Here is a 13,942-nt window from a genome sequence, read left to right on the forward strand (position 1 = left end):
CCCAGATGGCAGACTTCTGCCTTACTTCTCTGCTGCACCTCAGTTCCCTCATCTGTTAAACAGGTCTAATAATACCTACTTAATGGGTGTGCCGTAAAGATTAAATGTGAAAACTCACTAAAATGCTGGGCACAAGTAGACATTCAGTGAGGTTTGGGTTTTTTCCTCCTGTTTGCTCTTGTAACTATTGGAAGAAAAATATTCTACAGAATTGACTGATGGTAGAGGCCTTTTCTCTACACACACAGGGGAAGTGTAACATCACTTCTGTATAGTCCTCAAATTTCTTGGCCCCATTCTGAATTTATTTCCATAATCTCAAATCAAAGTAATTGCATATGTAACTCTAACCAGAATTCCCATTGCATGTCTGCAGTTCTGCAGCTAAAATCATGACACGCTGGACTAGCTACATGAGGAGGGGAGCCCAGTGTAGCCAGTGTAGTCAGCGTAAGAGCTGTGAAGTGGATTGTTTTTCTTTATGCCTTCATCCTTAGCTAAACAGAGAGACATCCTGCTCCATGGTGTCAACAACCGCACAGCCCAGATTTTGTGGAGAGTCCACATTTGAAGTGTTACGTCCTACGGTCCCTTGCAGCCTGTCAAAATGTCCTAAAAGTTCTTGACCTTTTTTCTGAGTCAGTGACTTTTATCAATCTATGGCTTTTGAATTTTAATTATTAGGTTATCTTTAATAACCTCGTAATAATGATTATTAATTTTCTCCACATTTTAGTTGGAAGCAAGGTATCATTCTTTCAACCAGATGATGAAGTAGTGGGTAAGTTATAGGTCATAGTCTTATTTCAAGTCGTCTGTCTTCCTGTTGTCTCTTTTTTCTGTACAATTGCTAATGTGACCTTGCTTCATATACAAGTACTTACCTAAGTTTTGGAATTTACTCTCAAGTATCCATTGATGAAGAGAATTGGGAGTTTGATCTCAATAGCAGAACATTTAAAACTTTTCAGTATTTGGCTGTAGATAGGATAGAAAGAGACTTCCCTGGTGGCTCAGACGGTAAAGAATTCGCCTGCAGTGCAGGAGACCTGGATTTGATCCCTAGGTTGGGCGATCCCCTGGAGGAGGGCATGAAAACCCACTCCAGTATTCTTGCCTGGAGAATCCCATGGACAGAGGAGCCTGGCGGGCTACAGTCTATGGGGTTGCAAAGAACTGGATACACCTGAGCAACTAAGCTCACACAGGATAGAAAGATGGCCACAGTTGCTGTCCCTGGTGCAGCCCTTCCCGGGTAGGAACTCGGTCTATAATTAGACTGACGACTCCAGAGAAAGGAAAAGTCACAATCCATCTACATGAAGACTACTGACTGATTTGGCTATGCACATGCTCTTCTGTCCACATCCGAATAAACTGTACGCAGCTGCTCCCTTACTGCCCTCGTAAAACCAAAACTTTGCTGAAGACATTTATTCTTTTTTTTTTTTAGTGTATGGTTAATACCATTTTGCAAATATATTTCTTTATACTGTGTCCTAGATATTCATACAAACAACTATAAAGTAGTTAAGAAGTCGTTTTTGAAGTTGCCATTTCTCTGTAGAAAGTATTCATAGGAGACAGTCACATAAACTAAGAAAATATACGGCTTTACAGCATGCTTGAAGCTGTTAAGAATAAATGTGTAGGAAAGTTGTCATCAGCTTTTAACAGAATTGCCTTTGATTGGGGGTATTTTCTTTGAGAATTTGTTATTTCTGTCTTTATTACCTGCCCAGGAAGTCAGGTAAGGGACTTCCCTGGTGGTCCCGTGGATAGGAGTGCACCTTGCAGTGCAGGGGACAGCAGTCTGACCCCTGGTCTGGGAAGATCCCACACGCCGAGGGGCAGCGGGGCCCAACTGCCACGACTGCTGGTCTGGGAAGATCCCACACGCCGAGGGGCAGCGGGGCCCAACTGCCACGACTGCTGGTCTGGGAAGATCCCACACGCCGAGGGGCAGCAGTTCTGGGAAGATCCCACACGCCGAGGGGCAGCTGGGCCCGACCGCCATGACTGCGGGTCTGGGAAGATCCCACACGCCGAGGGGCAGCTGGGCCCGACCGCCACGACTACTGACCCCTCATTCTAGAGCCCCCAAGCCGCAGCTCCAAAGGCCATGCACCGCAACTGAAGAGTAGCCCCTACTCACTGCAGCTAGAGAAGCCCGCGCATAGCAGTGAAGAACAGTGCATAGCAATGAAGACCAGTGCAGCCATAGACAAATAAAATTTTAAAAAGAAAAAAGAAGTCAGATGACATTGTATTATTCAAGATTCTGTTTGTAAGAGACCAAAAATAAAATCCAACTGACTCAGGAGAAAATGGGATTTTATTGGAAGCATACTGAGGACTCTTATAGAACCAAACTCTGGGAAGGTTAGCCGTATGTCAGGGGCCAGTTTAATGAGGAGCTCAGATGCCCCCCAGTCTCTGACTTGGCTCTGTATGTCAGCCGTCATCTCTGTCATCACTCAGGTGAAAGAGGAAGAAGAAAAAGAAAGAGGTAGTATAGGTATTACAGTGCTCCTATCAGAAAATAAACTACCCACTCTGCTTCCTTATTTCTGAAATCTCTCCTTACTAGTACTGGAACCCTCCTCAAAATTCCACTGAGGAAAATTTAGACTAATGCTTACTGGCCTCTCATTAGGAGTGAGTTCACTTTTAGATAGTTGCCCTTAACGTTTCTCGTTTTAATTTTCAGGAATTCTGCCCCTGGATTCTGAAGACCCTGGACTTTGTGAAGCTGTTCGAGTCCATGAGCATTACTTGGGTATGTGGTTGTGCAGTGTTTTGGAGCTCATAAGTCTTACCTCCCAAGTGTGTGTGGTTTTTAACAACATGATTGCTTTGCATCTGCCGTGAGTGTACCTAGGAAATAACTATTGGGTGGTCATCATTTGACTACTTCTAGCTTAAATTTTTTATCTATAAACTTTATTTTGAAACTGAACAGTGTTCCTACCTCTACATTTCCCTTACACTGTTCATGGTAAGAGGTTTGAAAAGCAGTTTCTCCCTTGGCTCTGAAATTATATCACTAATCAGAATTTTTTACTTCTTTTTCTTGGTTATTAAAATTTTCAAATGTATAAAATCTAGACAATACCTGTAGAGTCTGAGTCAGGAAAGACTCAAAACACTTATTCTTGGTTTCTGTTGCTAATATCCTTTGGCCAATACTCAATTTAACTCATGTGCTAATTTTAAAATTTTCTTTTCAGGTGGCCAAAGTATTGGAGTTTCAGCTTCAGCATCAGTCCTCATTGGAAGGAGGAGTCCTCACTGGAAGGACTGATGCTGAAGCTGAAACTCCAATACTTTGGCCACCTGATGCAAAGAAATGACTCATTGGAAAAGACCCTGATGCTGGGAAAGATTGAAAGTGGGAGGAGAAGGGGATGACAGAGGATGAGATGGTTGGATGGCATCACCAACTCGATGGACATGAGTTTGAGCAAGCATAGGGAGTTGGTGAAGGACAGGGAGGCCTGGCATGCTGCAGTCCATGGGGTCGAAAAGAGTCGGACACAACTGAGCGACTGAACTGAACTAAATTTACTTCTTAAATATTTAAAGTGAATAAAGTATGTAGACATACAAAACATGCTGCATCTCCTTAAGAATCGGGGGAAGCACTTTAAAACCATGGTTATGCATCCTTGAGCCTGACAAAGTCATCAAGTTTGACCATCCCAAGTGCTGGCAAGGATGAGGAGCCGCCGAATCTTTTGAGCACTGGGAGTATAAATTACTAGAAATGCTTTAGAAAAATAACTTGACCTGATCTAATAAAGGTGATGATGTATTAACAGCTCAAACCTCGTAACTCTTCTGGTACTTTCGTTCCCCAGAGAGGCCTGATGTGCACCAGCAGACATGCACAAGACCCACATGGTTTGTCACTGTGGGATAAAGAGAAACAGTGTAAATGTTCACACCAGGAAAATGGATAACCAAAGATATTTCTCACTAACTCATCAGTAAAAGTGTATAAATAACAGTCAAATATATCAAGATGGGTGAACCTCACAAACCGTGCTAAGTGAGAAAAGCAAGTTGCAGAAGTATACGACAGTGTGATACCATTTTATTTCTATAAAGTTCAAAACTACAAAATTGAATGAGGCATATATCATTTAAGGATATAAGGAACATGTAGGGGAAAAGTCATGTGGAAGTTACCTTTGTGGGTGAGGAAAGAGGACATGAACACAGCAGAGCCACGGGCCTCCAATGGTGTTGCCAGTCTTGTTTCTATGCTAGGAGGATTCATGGTTTCTTCGTAACTTACCTATAAGTCATCATACATTCTTTCGTATTCTTGAACTATTTCATTAAATTTTTTCCTAAGTTCTTTCTTGAATAATATAACTGGTAATCAGACTATGTGGGGCCAATTTTGGACTCTTAAATTTGGATTTTGGACTATTAAAAATAGTAAATTTATATACCTCCTAGCAAGTCTGTTCTTCCACCAAACCAAAAAACTAGGTTCCAAACAACTCCCTGAAGATGTCTTACTAATCTTGTTGCAGAATATTGAGGATAGAGGTAAAAAGTTGAATAAATTCTTCCATCTCTTTTGTGCTTTCAATTCTCAAGCCATTCTGTCAAACATAAAAATTTTACTTTTTATGCAAACATTTCATGCAGCTCAATATAACCAAAACAAAGCCCAATCAAAAGATGGGCAGAAGATCTAAATATACCTTTCTCCAGTGAAGACATACAGATAGCAAAAAGCACATGAAAAGATGCTCAACATTGCTAATTGTTAGAGAAATGCAGATCAAAACTACAGTGAGGTATCACCTCACACCAGTTCGCATGGCCATCATTAAAAAGTCTACAAACAATAAATGCTGGTAACAGTGTAGAGAAAAGGGAACCCTCCTACATTGTTGGTGGGAATATAAGTTAGTAAAACCACTATGGAGAACAATATGGGGGCTCCCTGAAAAACTAAAAATAGAACTACTCTATGATCCAGCAATCCCACTCCTGGGCATATATCCAGTGAAAACCATAATTCAAAAAGATGCATGCACCCAATGTACTTTGCAGCACTATTTACAATAGCCAGGACATGGAAGTAACCTACATGTCCATCAACAGAGTAATGGATAAAGAAGGTATGGTACATATATATGATGGAATATTACCCAGCCATAAAAAAAGCATGAAATAATGCCATTTGTAGCTACATAGACAGACCTAAAGATTATCATACTAAGTGAAGTAAGTCACACAAAGGAAGACAAATATTATATCACCTATATGTGGAATCTGGAAAAACAGACTCACAGACTTAGAAAAAAACTTATGGTTACCAAATGGGAAAGAAAGGTAGGGGGGTGAAATACATTAGGAGTATGCACACTGGTGGTGGTGGTTTAGTCGCTACGTCATGTCTGACTCTTGTGACCCCACAGACTAGCCCGCCAGGCTCCTCTGTCCATGGGATTCTCCAGGCAAGAATACTGGAGTGGGTTGCCATTTCCTTCTCCAGGGGATCTTCCTGACCCAGGAATCAAACCTGGGTCTCCTGCATTGCAGGCCAATTCTTTTACCAACTGAGCTATGAGGGAAGTCCATCACATATGCACACTACTACATATAAAATAGATGATCAAGAGAGACCTACTGTATAGTAAAGGGAACTTTATTCAGTATTCTCTGGTGACTTACCTGGGAGAAGAATCTGAACAAGAATGGGTATGTGTATATTTATAGTTGAATTCTTTACTGCACACCTGAAACTAGCACAATGTTTGAGTCAAATATACTCCAATATAAAATAAAAATTAAATTTAAAAAAATGGCACACATTTTCAGCATTATTCCCTTGGACTTGCGGTAGAAAGAATTGAAATGATAATTACAAAGAATTGTAATACTGTTATTATTGATCCATATATGGCTCTCTTTTATTAATTATCTTAGTTTTTATAACATGATAAGTACTTGTGGACCACCTAACACAAAAGCAAGGATCTCAACATTAAACCACGTCTAACCATGTAATTTTAAAGCCTCTGCAATTTTAAATAGTTTTATTAGTTAGCATTATTTTTATGTGATAAAACTTTTTAAATTTATTTTTAGTTGGAGGATAATCGCTTCCCAGTGTTGTGTTGGTCTCTGTACACCTGAGACCCAGCCAGAGGAGTACGTACGTCCCGTCCCTCTGAGCCCCCCAGCCCTCCCGTCCAGGCTGTCCCAGAGCGCTGGGCCGAGCCCCCTGTGTTACACAGCACCCTCCCTTCGGTTATCTGTTTTACATACAGGACAGTGTGTTTCAGTGCTGCTCTGTAAATCTGTCCCACCCTTTCCTTCCCCCTCTGTGTCCACAAGTCTATTCTCTATGTCTGCATCTGTATCCTTGCCCTGACATTTTCTCAGCACTGAATTTTTTATTTCTTCATGAACGTCTGCTGCTGCTGCTGCCAAGTTGCTCAGTCGTGTCCTACTCTGTGCAGCCCCGTGGACTGCAGCCGACCAGGCTCCCCCGTCCATGGGATTCTCCAGGCAAAAGTACCAGAGTGGGGTGCCACTGCCTTCTCCTGATGAAAGTATAAGTAGTACCAATTCTTATGATGGAAGATAATCTCAAAAATATAAGTAAGTTGTGCATAGACTGAACACGCACTGTTAGAGTAGATGGGCTTTAGAGTCAGACTTTCAAACTCGGACTTCCCTGGTGGCTCAGACGGTAAAGCGTCTGCCTGCAATGCGGGAGACCCAGGTTCGATCCCTGGGTCAGGAAGATCTCCTGGAGAAGGCAGTGGCAACCCACTCCAGTATTCTTGCCTGGAAAATCCCATGGATGGAGGAGTCTGGTAGGCTGTAGTCCATGGGGTTGCAAAGAGTCGGACATGACTGAGCGACTTCCCTTTCTTTCTTTCTTCCTTTCTTTCTTTCAAGCTTGTGGCATCAGACAAATTATTACCTTGAACGCCATTTTATAATCAGGAAAACTGGGAAAATTGCTGTCTCAAATTTGTAAGGACTAAAGTACTGTCTGAGATATCCCCTGGTGCTTGGTATGTTTTACTGTTTTAATGCCTTGCTTGTCTGGACTTTTTCATCGTGTGCTTGGATGCTTTACGTCCCCACTAGATGGCACTGGTTAGCCAATTTAATTCTCACTGTCCAACCCATCTGACTCTTGCCTTAAGAGGAAAAATACTTACGGTAAAGACTATTGAAAGTGTTATACACTTGATTTCAGGTAAAATTAGAAAGGATTACCTATACTGTGAAAAAATCACATTCAGTATACACATTCATAGAAACAAAATATTAAATAATTAAACATATTAAGGAACAGCTTAGTGGTCAGAAAATATAGAGCTAATATAACTTAAACTATATTAGCAGTGTACGTTTTGTTTCAAGTGCAGTAGAAAACCATTGATGAATTTTAAGCAAAGAAGTGTGAGGATGTTATTTACGTTTTTAAAAGATCATTCTGACACTGCTGCATTTCAAAGACACCACTAAAGAGATTGAGAAGAGATGCCATAAAATTGAAAATAATATTTATAACACATGAGCAAGCAAATGACTTATCTAAAATATACTATGAATTCCTGCAAATAAATAAGGAAAAAGACAACAACAGTAGAAAAACTGGTAAAACACCTGAACAGTCACTTCACAAAAGGAGTTCTAGGGCTTCCTCGGTGGCTCAGTGGTAAAGAACTCACTGCCAGTTCCGGGGACGCAGGTTCGATCCTTGGTCCAAGAAGATCTCACATGCCAAGGAGCAGCTAAGCCCAGGAGCAAAACTGTTGAGCTTGTGTTCTCGGGCCCAGGAACCAACTATTGAGCCCATGTGCTGCAACTACTGAAGCCCAAGTGCCCTAGAGCTCAGCCACAGGAGAGGCCACCGCAGTGAGGAGCCCACTGGCCACAACTGGAGAAAAGCCTGTGCAGCACCAAAGACCCAGCACAACCAAGGATAAATAATAAAGAAATAAATATTTTTTTAAAAAGGAATTCTGTATGGCCCACAAACATGGAAAGGTGCTCAACTTCATTAGTAGGTGGGGGAAAGCAAATTAAAATCACAGTAAGAAACCATGACACACCCGTACAATGGGCAAAAATGTGTAATACCAGGGTTGACAAGGATGTTCAAAGCAGCAGCTTTGTGAGAGTCAATTCATAAGCTACTGTGGAAGTGTTCAGTGACGTCGAAGGCAGAATTCCATTCCTCAGTAAATACCCCATAGAACACCTGTGTACCAGCACAAGCGTACTTTTATACATGAGCATTCTTAGTTAAGAATGCTTAACTCAGAATAGCATTGAAACAAGTATACTATCAAGGGTGAAACAGATCACCAGCCCAGGTTGGATGCATGAGACTAGTGCTCAGGGCTGGTGCACTAGGAAGACCCAGAGGGATGGGATGAAGAGGGAGGCGGGAGGGGGGATCGGGATGGGGAACACATGTAAATCCATGGCTGATTCATGTCAATGTATGGCAAAAACCACTACAATATTGTAAAGTAATTAATTAGCCTCCAACTAATAAAAATAAATGGAAAAAAAAAAAGAATGCTTAACTCCTGAAAAGTTAAGAATACCTAACTACCAAAAAATGGGGGAAAATAGAAATGTTCCTTGACTCGAGTGGATAACCCATCCATTCTATTAAATTAGATGTTGCCATAAGACATCAAAAATGAAAAGCACTATAGCCTAGTGAGGCTTCCCCAGCTCAGTGGTACAGAATTTGCCTGCAGTGCAGGAAACACAGCTTCTATCCCTGGGTCAGGAAGATCCCCTGAAGAAAGAAATGGCAACCCACTCCAGTATTCTTGCCTGGAAAATGCTGTGAACAGAGGCGCCTGGCTGGCTACAGTCCATAGGGTCCCAAAGAGTTGGACACAACTGAAGCAACTTAGCATGCAGAGCCACAGTACCAAAAAAGGATGTGTCTTAAAAAATGATAAGCAAAAAAAGAAGACAGAAAAAAATGTGTATAGTACAGTTCCATTTAGATAAAGTTCAGAAACAGGCAAAACAAAATTATGTTGTTTAGGAATGTATATGCCAAATTGATGCTTTTGATCAATTGATCAATAAAGAATTAATGCTTTTGAACTGTGGTGTTGGACTACAAGGAGATCGAACCAGCCAATCCTAAAGGAAATAACCCTGAATATGCATTGGAAGGACTGATGCTGAAGCTGAAGCTCCTATACTTGGACCACTTGAAGCAAAGAGCCAATTCATTGGAAAAGACCCTGTCTGATGCTGGAAAGGATTGAGGGCAGGAGGAGAAGGGGGCAACAGAGGATGAGATGGTTGTATGGCATCACTGACTCGAAAGACATGAGTCTGCGTAAGCTCTGGGAGTTGGTGACAGACAGGGAAGCCTGGCATGCTACAGTCCATGGGGTTGCAAAGAGGCAGACACAACTTGGCAATTGAACAACAACTTTATCATTAAACTAGTATGGTTGTGACCTCTGATGTCAATTATATCTCAGTTTTTTAAAAATGCCTTTGGTGGGAGAGGTGAGGCTGTCAACATGAGGGCTTGTTTTCTTTTTCAACCTGGATGGTAGTTACTCGTGTACTTGCTTTATATTTATTCATCCAGCTATACTTTGTTTCATGTTGTGTTCTGCATGTTTTACTTCAACCATAAAACATTTTAAAAACTGCACACACTGACTCCTGCATTCACAGTGGAGTGTGCGTGGGCACAAATGGCAGGAGGTAAAGCGTGGTGGAGGTGAAAGATACTGGGAGCAGAGGCCTGGACCAGGGCTGTGGTGGCAGCAGAGATAGAAGCAAAGAGATCCAGGCGGCAGGTCTAATGGGCCTTGCTAACAGATTGTTTCCTCTTGTTCTTTGTGATAGTTCACAAACCAGAAAAAGTCACGTGGACAGAAGCTGCTGGAACCATCCGGGATGGATTAAGAGCCTATACAGCCCTGCATTATCTTTCTTATCTCTCGCCTGGAAAATCCGTGCTGATAATGGACGGAGCAAGTGTAGGTGCTAGTTTTGTTAAACAAACCATCATGTCAATGTATGGCAAAACCCACTACAATACTGTAAAGAAATTAGCCTCCAATTAAAATAAATAAATGTTTTTTTAAACAGACCAAAGTAGGATAAACTTAGGAAATTGAGAAATGGGCCATCCACTTACTAATACAATGTATTGCCAGTTAACTTATTCACTGATTTCCTATACCAAACTCCCATTTTCTAAAATAAGCAGCTTTTATCAACAGACGATAAGTGTTATAGTTTCTTACTGCTTTGAATCTGCTAGTACTTTAAAAAAGCAGACAAGCCATTTTTATTCATGCCTGTTACACAAAACTTGAAATAGCTCCTAATCTTTGAAGCTAGACCCCAGGTCTCCCTGCCTATTTTGTATCATATCCCTCATACTTACACTTATGTGATTAAGGTGTCTCATTTATAGATATATCACACAAGATCAAAACTGTACTAATTTAAACATGTTACATATATGTAGTGATGTTTATACATGATAAACATCAAAATATAAAGACACTAATAATAGATTACATAAAAATCTAAAAATGCTACAGATTTTATATCTGACTGTTGATGAAAATGATTTTTCTTTGAAAAAGAAGGCAGTCTTCATTGGCTTCAGGCCTGTGTCCAACATCAAGATAGTAGTTATTTTCCTGAACTTACCCACAGGTCAGCAAATGGATGGAACTTTTGAAGTGCTTTGATTTTTGAAGAGAGGTTGCTGGACTGGTATATGTACCATATAATTAGCTTAGTATATTATGCTGACAAGGCCCTTAATGGCCCATTTTTCTCTTTCCAAGGCCGTGTTCTGAATTCAGCCTGCCTCTGTCCTTGAGGTTATGTGCTACAGTCAGACTGGCTGGGAGCCTATAGCGCACACAGCTTTTCCTTGAGGCAGAGTCTATCAAATGTTTCCCTTTCTAATAAGCTTGTCCATATTTTTTTCTTTGTATCAGACAAGATTTTAAAATATACTGAAGTAGCACTAAACTGTTACTCTTTATTAAAAACAACCTAGAAGATGAATTAGACACAGCCTCTGCCCTCTATCTGTAACCCCATTGTGTATTTCTCCCACACAGGCACTTGGTACAATAGCTATTCAGTTAGCACACCATAGAGGAGCCAAAGTGATTTCAACAGCATGCAGCCTTGAAGACAAGCAGATTCTTGAAAGATTTAGGCCTCCTATAGGTGAGTAATAGTACTCAACACAGACTTTAATACATAAAATTTTGAAGAGATATCATATCACCTTGAAAACTCCACTTGTAAAACAAACTGCAAAATGCCAAATACATGTCATTTTTTAAAATGGACTTAGTTCCTGTGCTAAGTCCAAGGTTACTTAAGTTTACATTGTAATTATTTGGGCTTTTCTGTTGTTGTTTTCTTTTGGCCAGACAGTGTGGCATGTGGGATCTTAGTTCCCCAACCAGGGAGAAGACCCATGCCCCTCTGCTGTGTGAGCACTAGACCCCTAGGGAAGTCCCAATTATTTTTCAGAGTTTTTTCTTCTTTGCCCCATTGTTATCAACTTAGTCAAGTTTGAATTAGGTGAACTTTGACACAGTTCAGAAACACCTGATACCTCTTTGGTTTTTTTAGTCAATAAGTCATTATATTTTTCTATCACTTTTTGTTTCTCAAACTCTTTTACCCAGTGACATGTACCTAAAGGGGTCCACAGAGAATGAGATGGTTGGATGGCATCACCAACTCAATGGACATAGCTTGAGGAAACTCTGGGAGATGGTAAAGGACAGGGAAGCCTGGCATGTTGCAGTTCCTGGGGTTGCAAAGAGTTGGATACAATTTAGCAACTGAACAACAAATGTCCCTAAAGTTGCCTGATTCCTGTGATGCGCTGGGATGGGAGATGAGCCAGTTCAACAGAAACCCAGGTCACATATAGTTTAGGATAAACAGGATATGGCGTCAGCTGGGGAGCTCTTGAAAGGACTGAACCTATCCCAAAAGCAGTGAACATGGGAAAGAGAAAGTAGAAATTGACAAAATAAAATGGAGAGATGGGAATGGAATTTAGTAGACTGGAGTTAACAGAATTAACGTTGGAGATTAACAGATAAAGAGCAGTGTGTAAGTGAAGGGCCCGCAGGAAGGAAAGTAAGATTCACTGAGTGTTAATATAAATGATAGTTCCTTAAATCCTCAACAACCCTGTGTCAAGTAGCCGGGAAACAGCATCTCAGAATTTAGCTTGTCCAAGGATGTGCCAGGGTGTGTACCACTAGACCTGAAATGGAATTTGAACCCAGGCCTGTCTAACAGTAAAGCCTGGGTTATTTCCATGGTTATGTTATGCTTTTGGCAGATAACCAAGAAATGGAAAGAAGGTTGAAACAGGGATTAAGAAAGGAGGGAGATAAGAAAAAAAGAGATTGAAAATGGAGGGGAGGAGCATATATAGTACTGTGGGCATGGAGCAGTTTCCTCTTGGTTAACCCTGCCCTTCCCTCCTGTCTCCCCACCCCACCCTCAAGACTTCAGTCAGTACTAGACTACACCTCGAATCTGAGCAGCTCTGAACAGAATTCTCTGTAATGAGAAGGTATTCAAAAATGAAACAGAGAGAGGTGTCTTCATTTTCCAATTCAAATTCTGAGATTTTTTTTAAAAAATATTTATTATATTTGGTTGCATCAGCTCTTAGTTGTAGCATGTGGGATCTAAGTAGATCCCTGACCAGGGATTGAACCTGGTCTCCCTGCTTCGGGAGCAATAGTCTAGTCACTGGACTATCAGGGAAGTCCCCAAATTCTGAGATCTTTCATTTCTCATTGGCTTGTTCTCTTAATATAGTACTTTAAAACAACCAGTTAAAGTTAGTTTTATTTTCACTAACTCTGCTTAGAATAATCCTGTTTTGTTTTGTTTTTTTCACCCTCAGAATTCTTTGTTTTTGTTTTGGAGGGCAAGTCAGGGAATGCTGGTACGGGTTGGGATTTCTGTGACTGAGAAAAGATAAAACTGCCTCTAATAGACAAGTACCAAATCCAGAATAGATCTTTGTACTTTTGAGCTCTGACCTCTATTAAATCTGAACATAATTAAGAAATTGTTTAATCTTTCAGTTCACATCTGAATACATAGGTACATTTGCAGTTTAGAGAGTCTCAGTTCTGGCAAAACACCCTTTAGCTTTATAAAGAACAGTCCTCTGTGTCAACAGATCAACCTTGGAATATGTTATCTATAGAATGCTCATATTTTAATTTATTGACTGTACCAGTTTCTTCATTTAAATTGATTCTTACCAACACTGGGTTAGATGAAAAACAGGATAACTCAAATTTAATAACTGCTTCAACCATTTAATTCATTTCAGAGACGAGAAATTGAGTTGCTTTTCCTTCTCTCCTTCTGGGAGCTGTGCTGATCACATAGAGAACAGCACAGTCGCCTGACTTTCTGTCCTTCGCAGCTCGAGTGATCGATGTGTCTAACGGGAAAGCCCATGTGACTGACAGCTGTTTAGAAGAAACGGGTGGCCTCGGAGTGGACATTGTCCTAGATGCTGGAGGTGGGTATTCACTAAATCAGTGATCTCTGTCATTTTTTTATTGTGATAGGTAAATTTCTGGGAAAAAATATAACCAGGAAGTAATTTCTTATATATTTATTAGGTTGAGGTTGAGAGTTTTTTTTTTTCCTGGGAGATCTAGTTTTCGGATCAGGGATTGAACCAGGGCCTCCTTCTTTGGGAGTGTCCAGTCTTAGCCACTGGACCACCAGGAAGCCCCTGTTTTGTTTTTAGATGAAGATGGCTATCTAAGGTGATATCTTGGGCCATTTCAGTCACTGACTCCGTTTCCTGAGTTTCTCCAAAGCATACACACTGCTACTGCTAAGTCACTTCAGTCGTGTCCAATTC

At 40.8% G+C, this 13,942-nt stretch overlaps 1 protein-coding gene and 1 long non-coding RNA gene across 6 annotated transcripts in view; one reads left to right on the forward strand and one right to left on the reverse strand.

The window, feature by feature from the left end:
• CRYZL1 (crystallin zeta like 1) overlaps positions 1–13,942 on the forward strand; it is a 33,759-nt gene that overhangs the window by 13,534 nt on the left and 6,283 nt on the right. For all 5 annotated transcript variants that reach the window (XM_043892828.1, XM_043892830.1, XM_043892827.1 and 2 more), the window contains exons 5-9: positions 737–781; positions 2,711–2,779; positions 9,889–10,022; positions 11,130–11,241; positions 13,493–13,591. In XM_043892828.1, the coding sequence (XP_043748763.1) occupies positions 737–781; positions 2,711–2,779; positions 9,889–10,022; positions 11,130–11,241; positions 13,493–13,591 (459 nt within the window). The remainder of the gene's footprint in view (positions 1–736; positions 782–2,710; positions 2,780–9,888; positions 10,023–11,129; positions 11,242–13,492; positions 13,592–13,942) is intronic.
• Positions 2,375–4,678, reverse strand: LOC122687367. The gene is made up of 3 exons (XR_006339129.1): positions 4,192–4,678; positions 3,829–3,911; positions 2,375–2,476 (listed from the first exon to the last, which is right to left on the reverse strand). It is a non-coding gene; the product is annotated as an uncharacterized LOC122687367 (long non-coding RNA).

Source organism: Cervus elaphus, chromosome 31, assembly GCF_910594005.1.
Source record: "Cervus elaphus chromosome 31, mCerEla1.1, whole genome shotgun sequence".
NCBI classification, from domain to species: domain Eukaryota; kingdom Metazoa; phylum Chordata; class Mammalia; order Artiodactyla; family Cervidae; genus Cervus; species Cervus elaphus.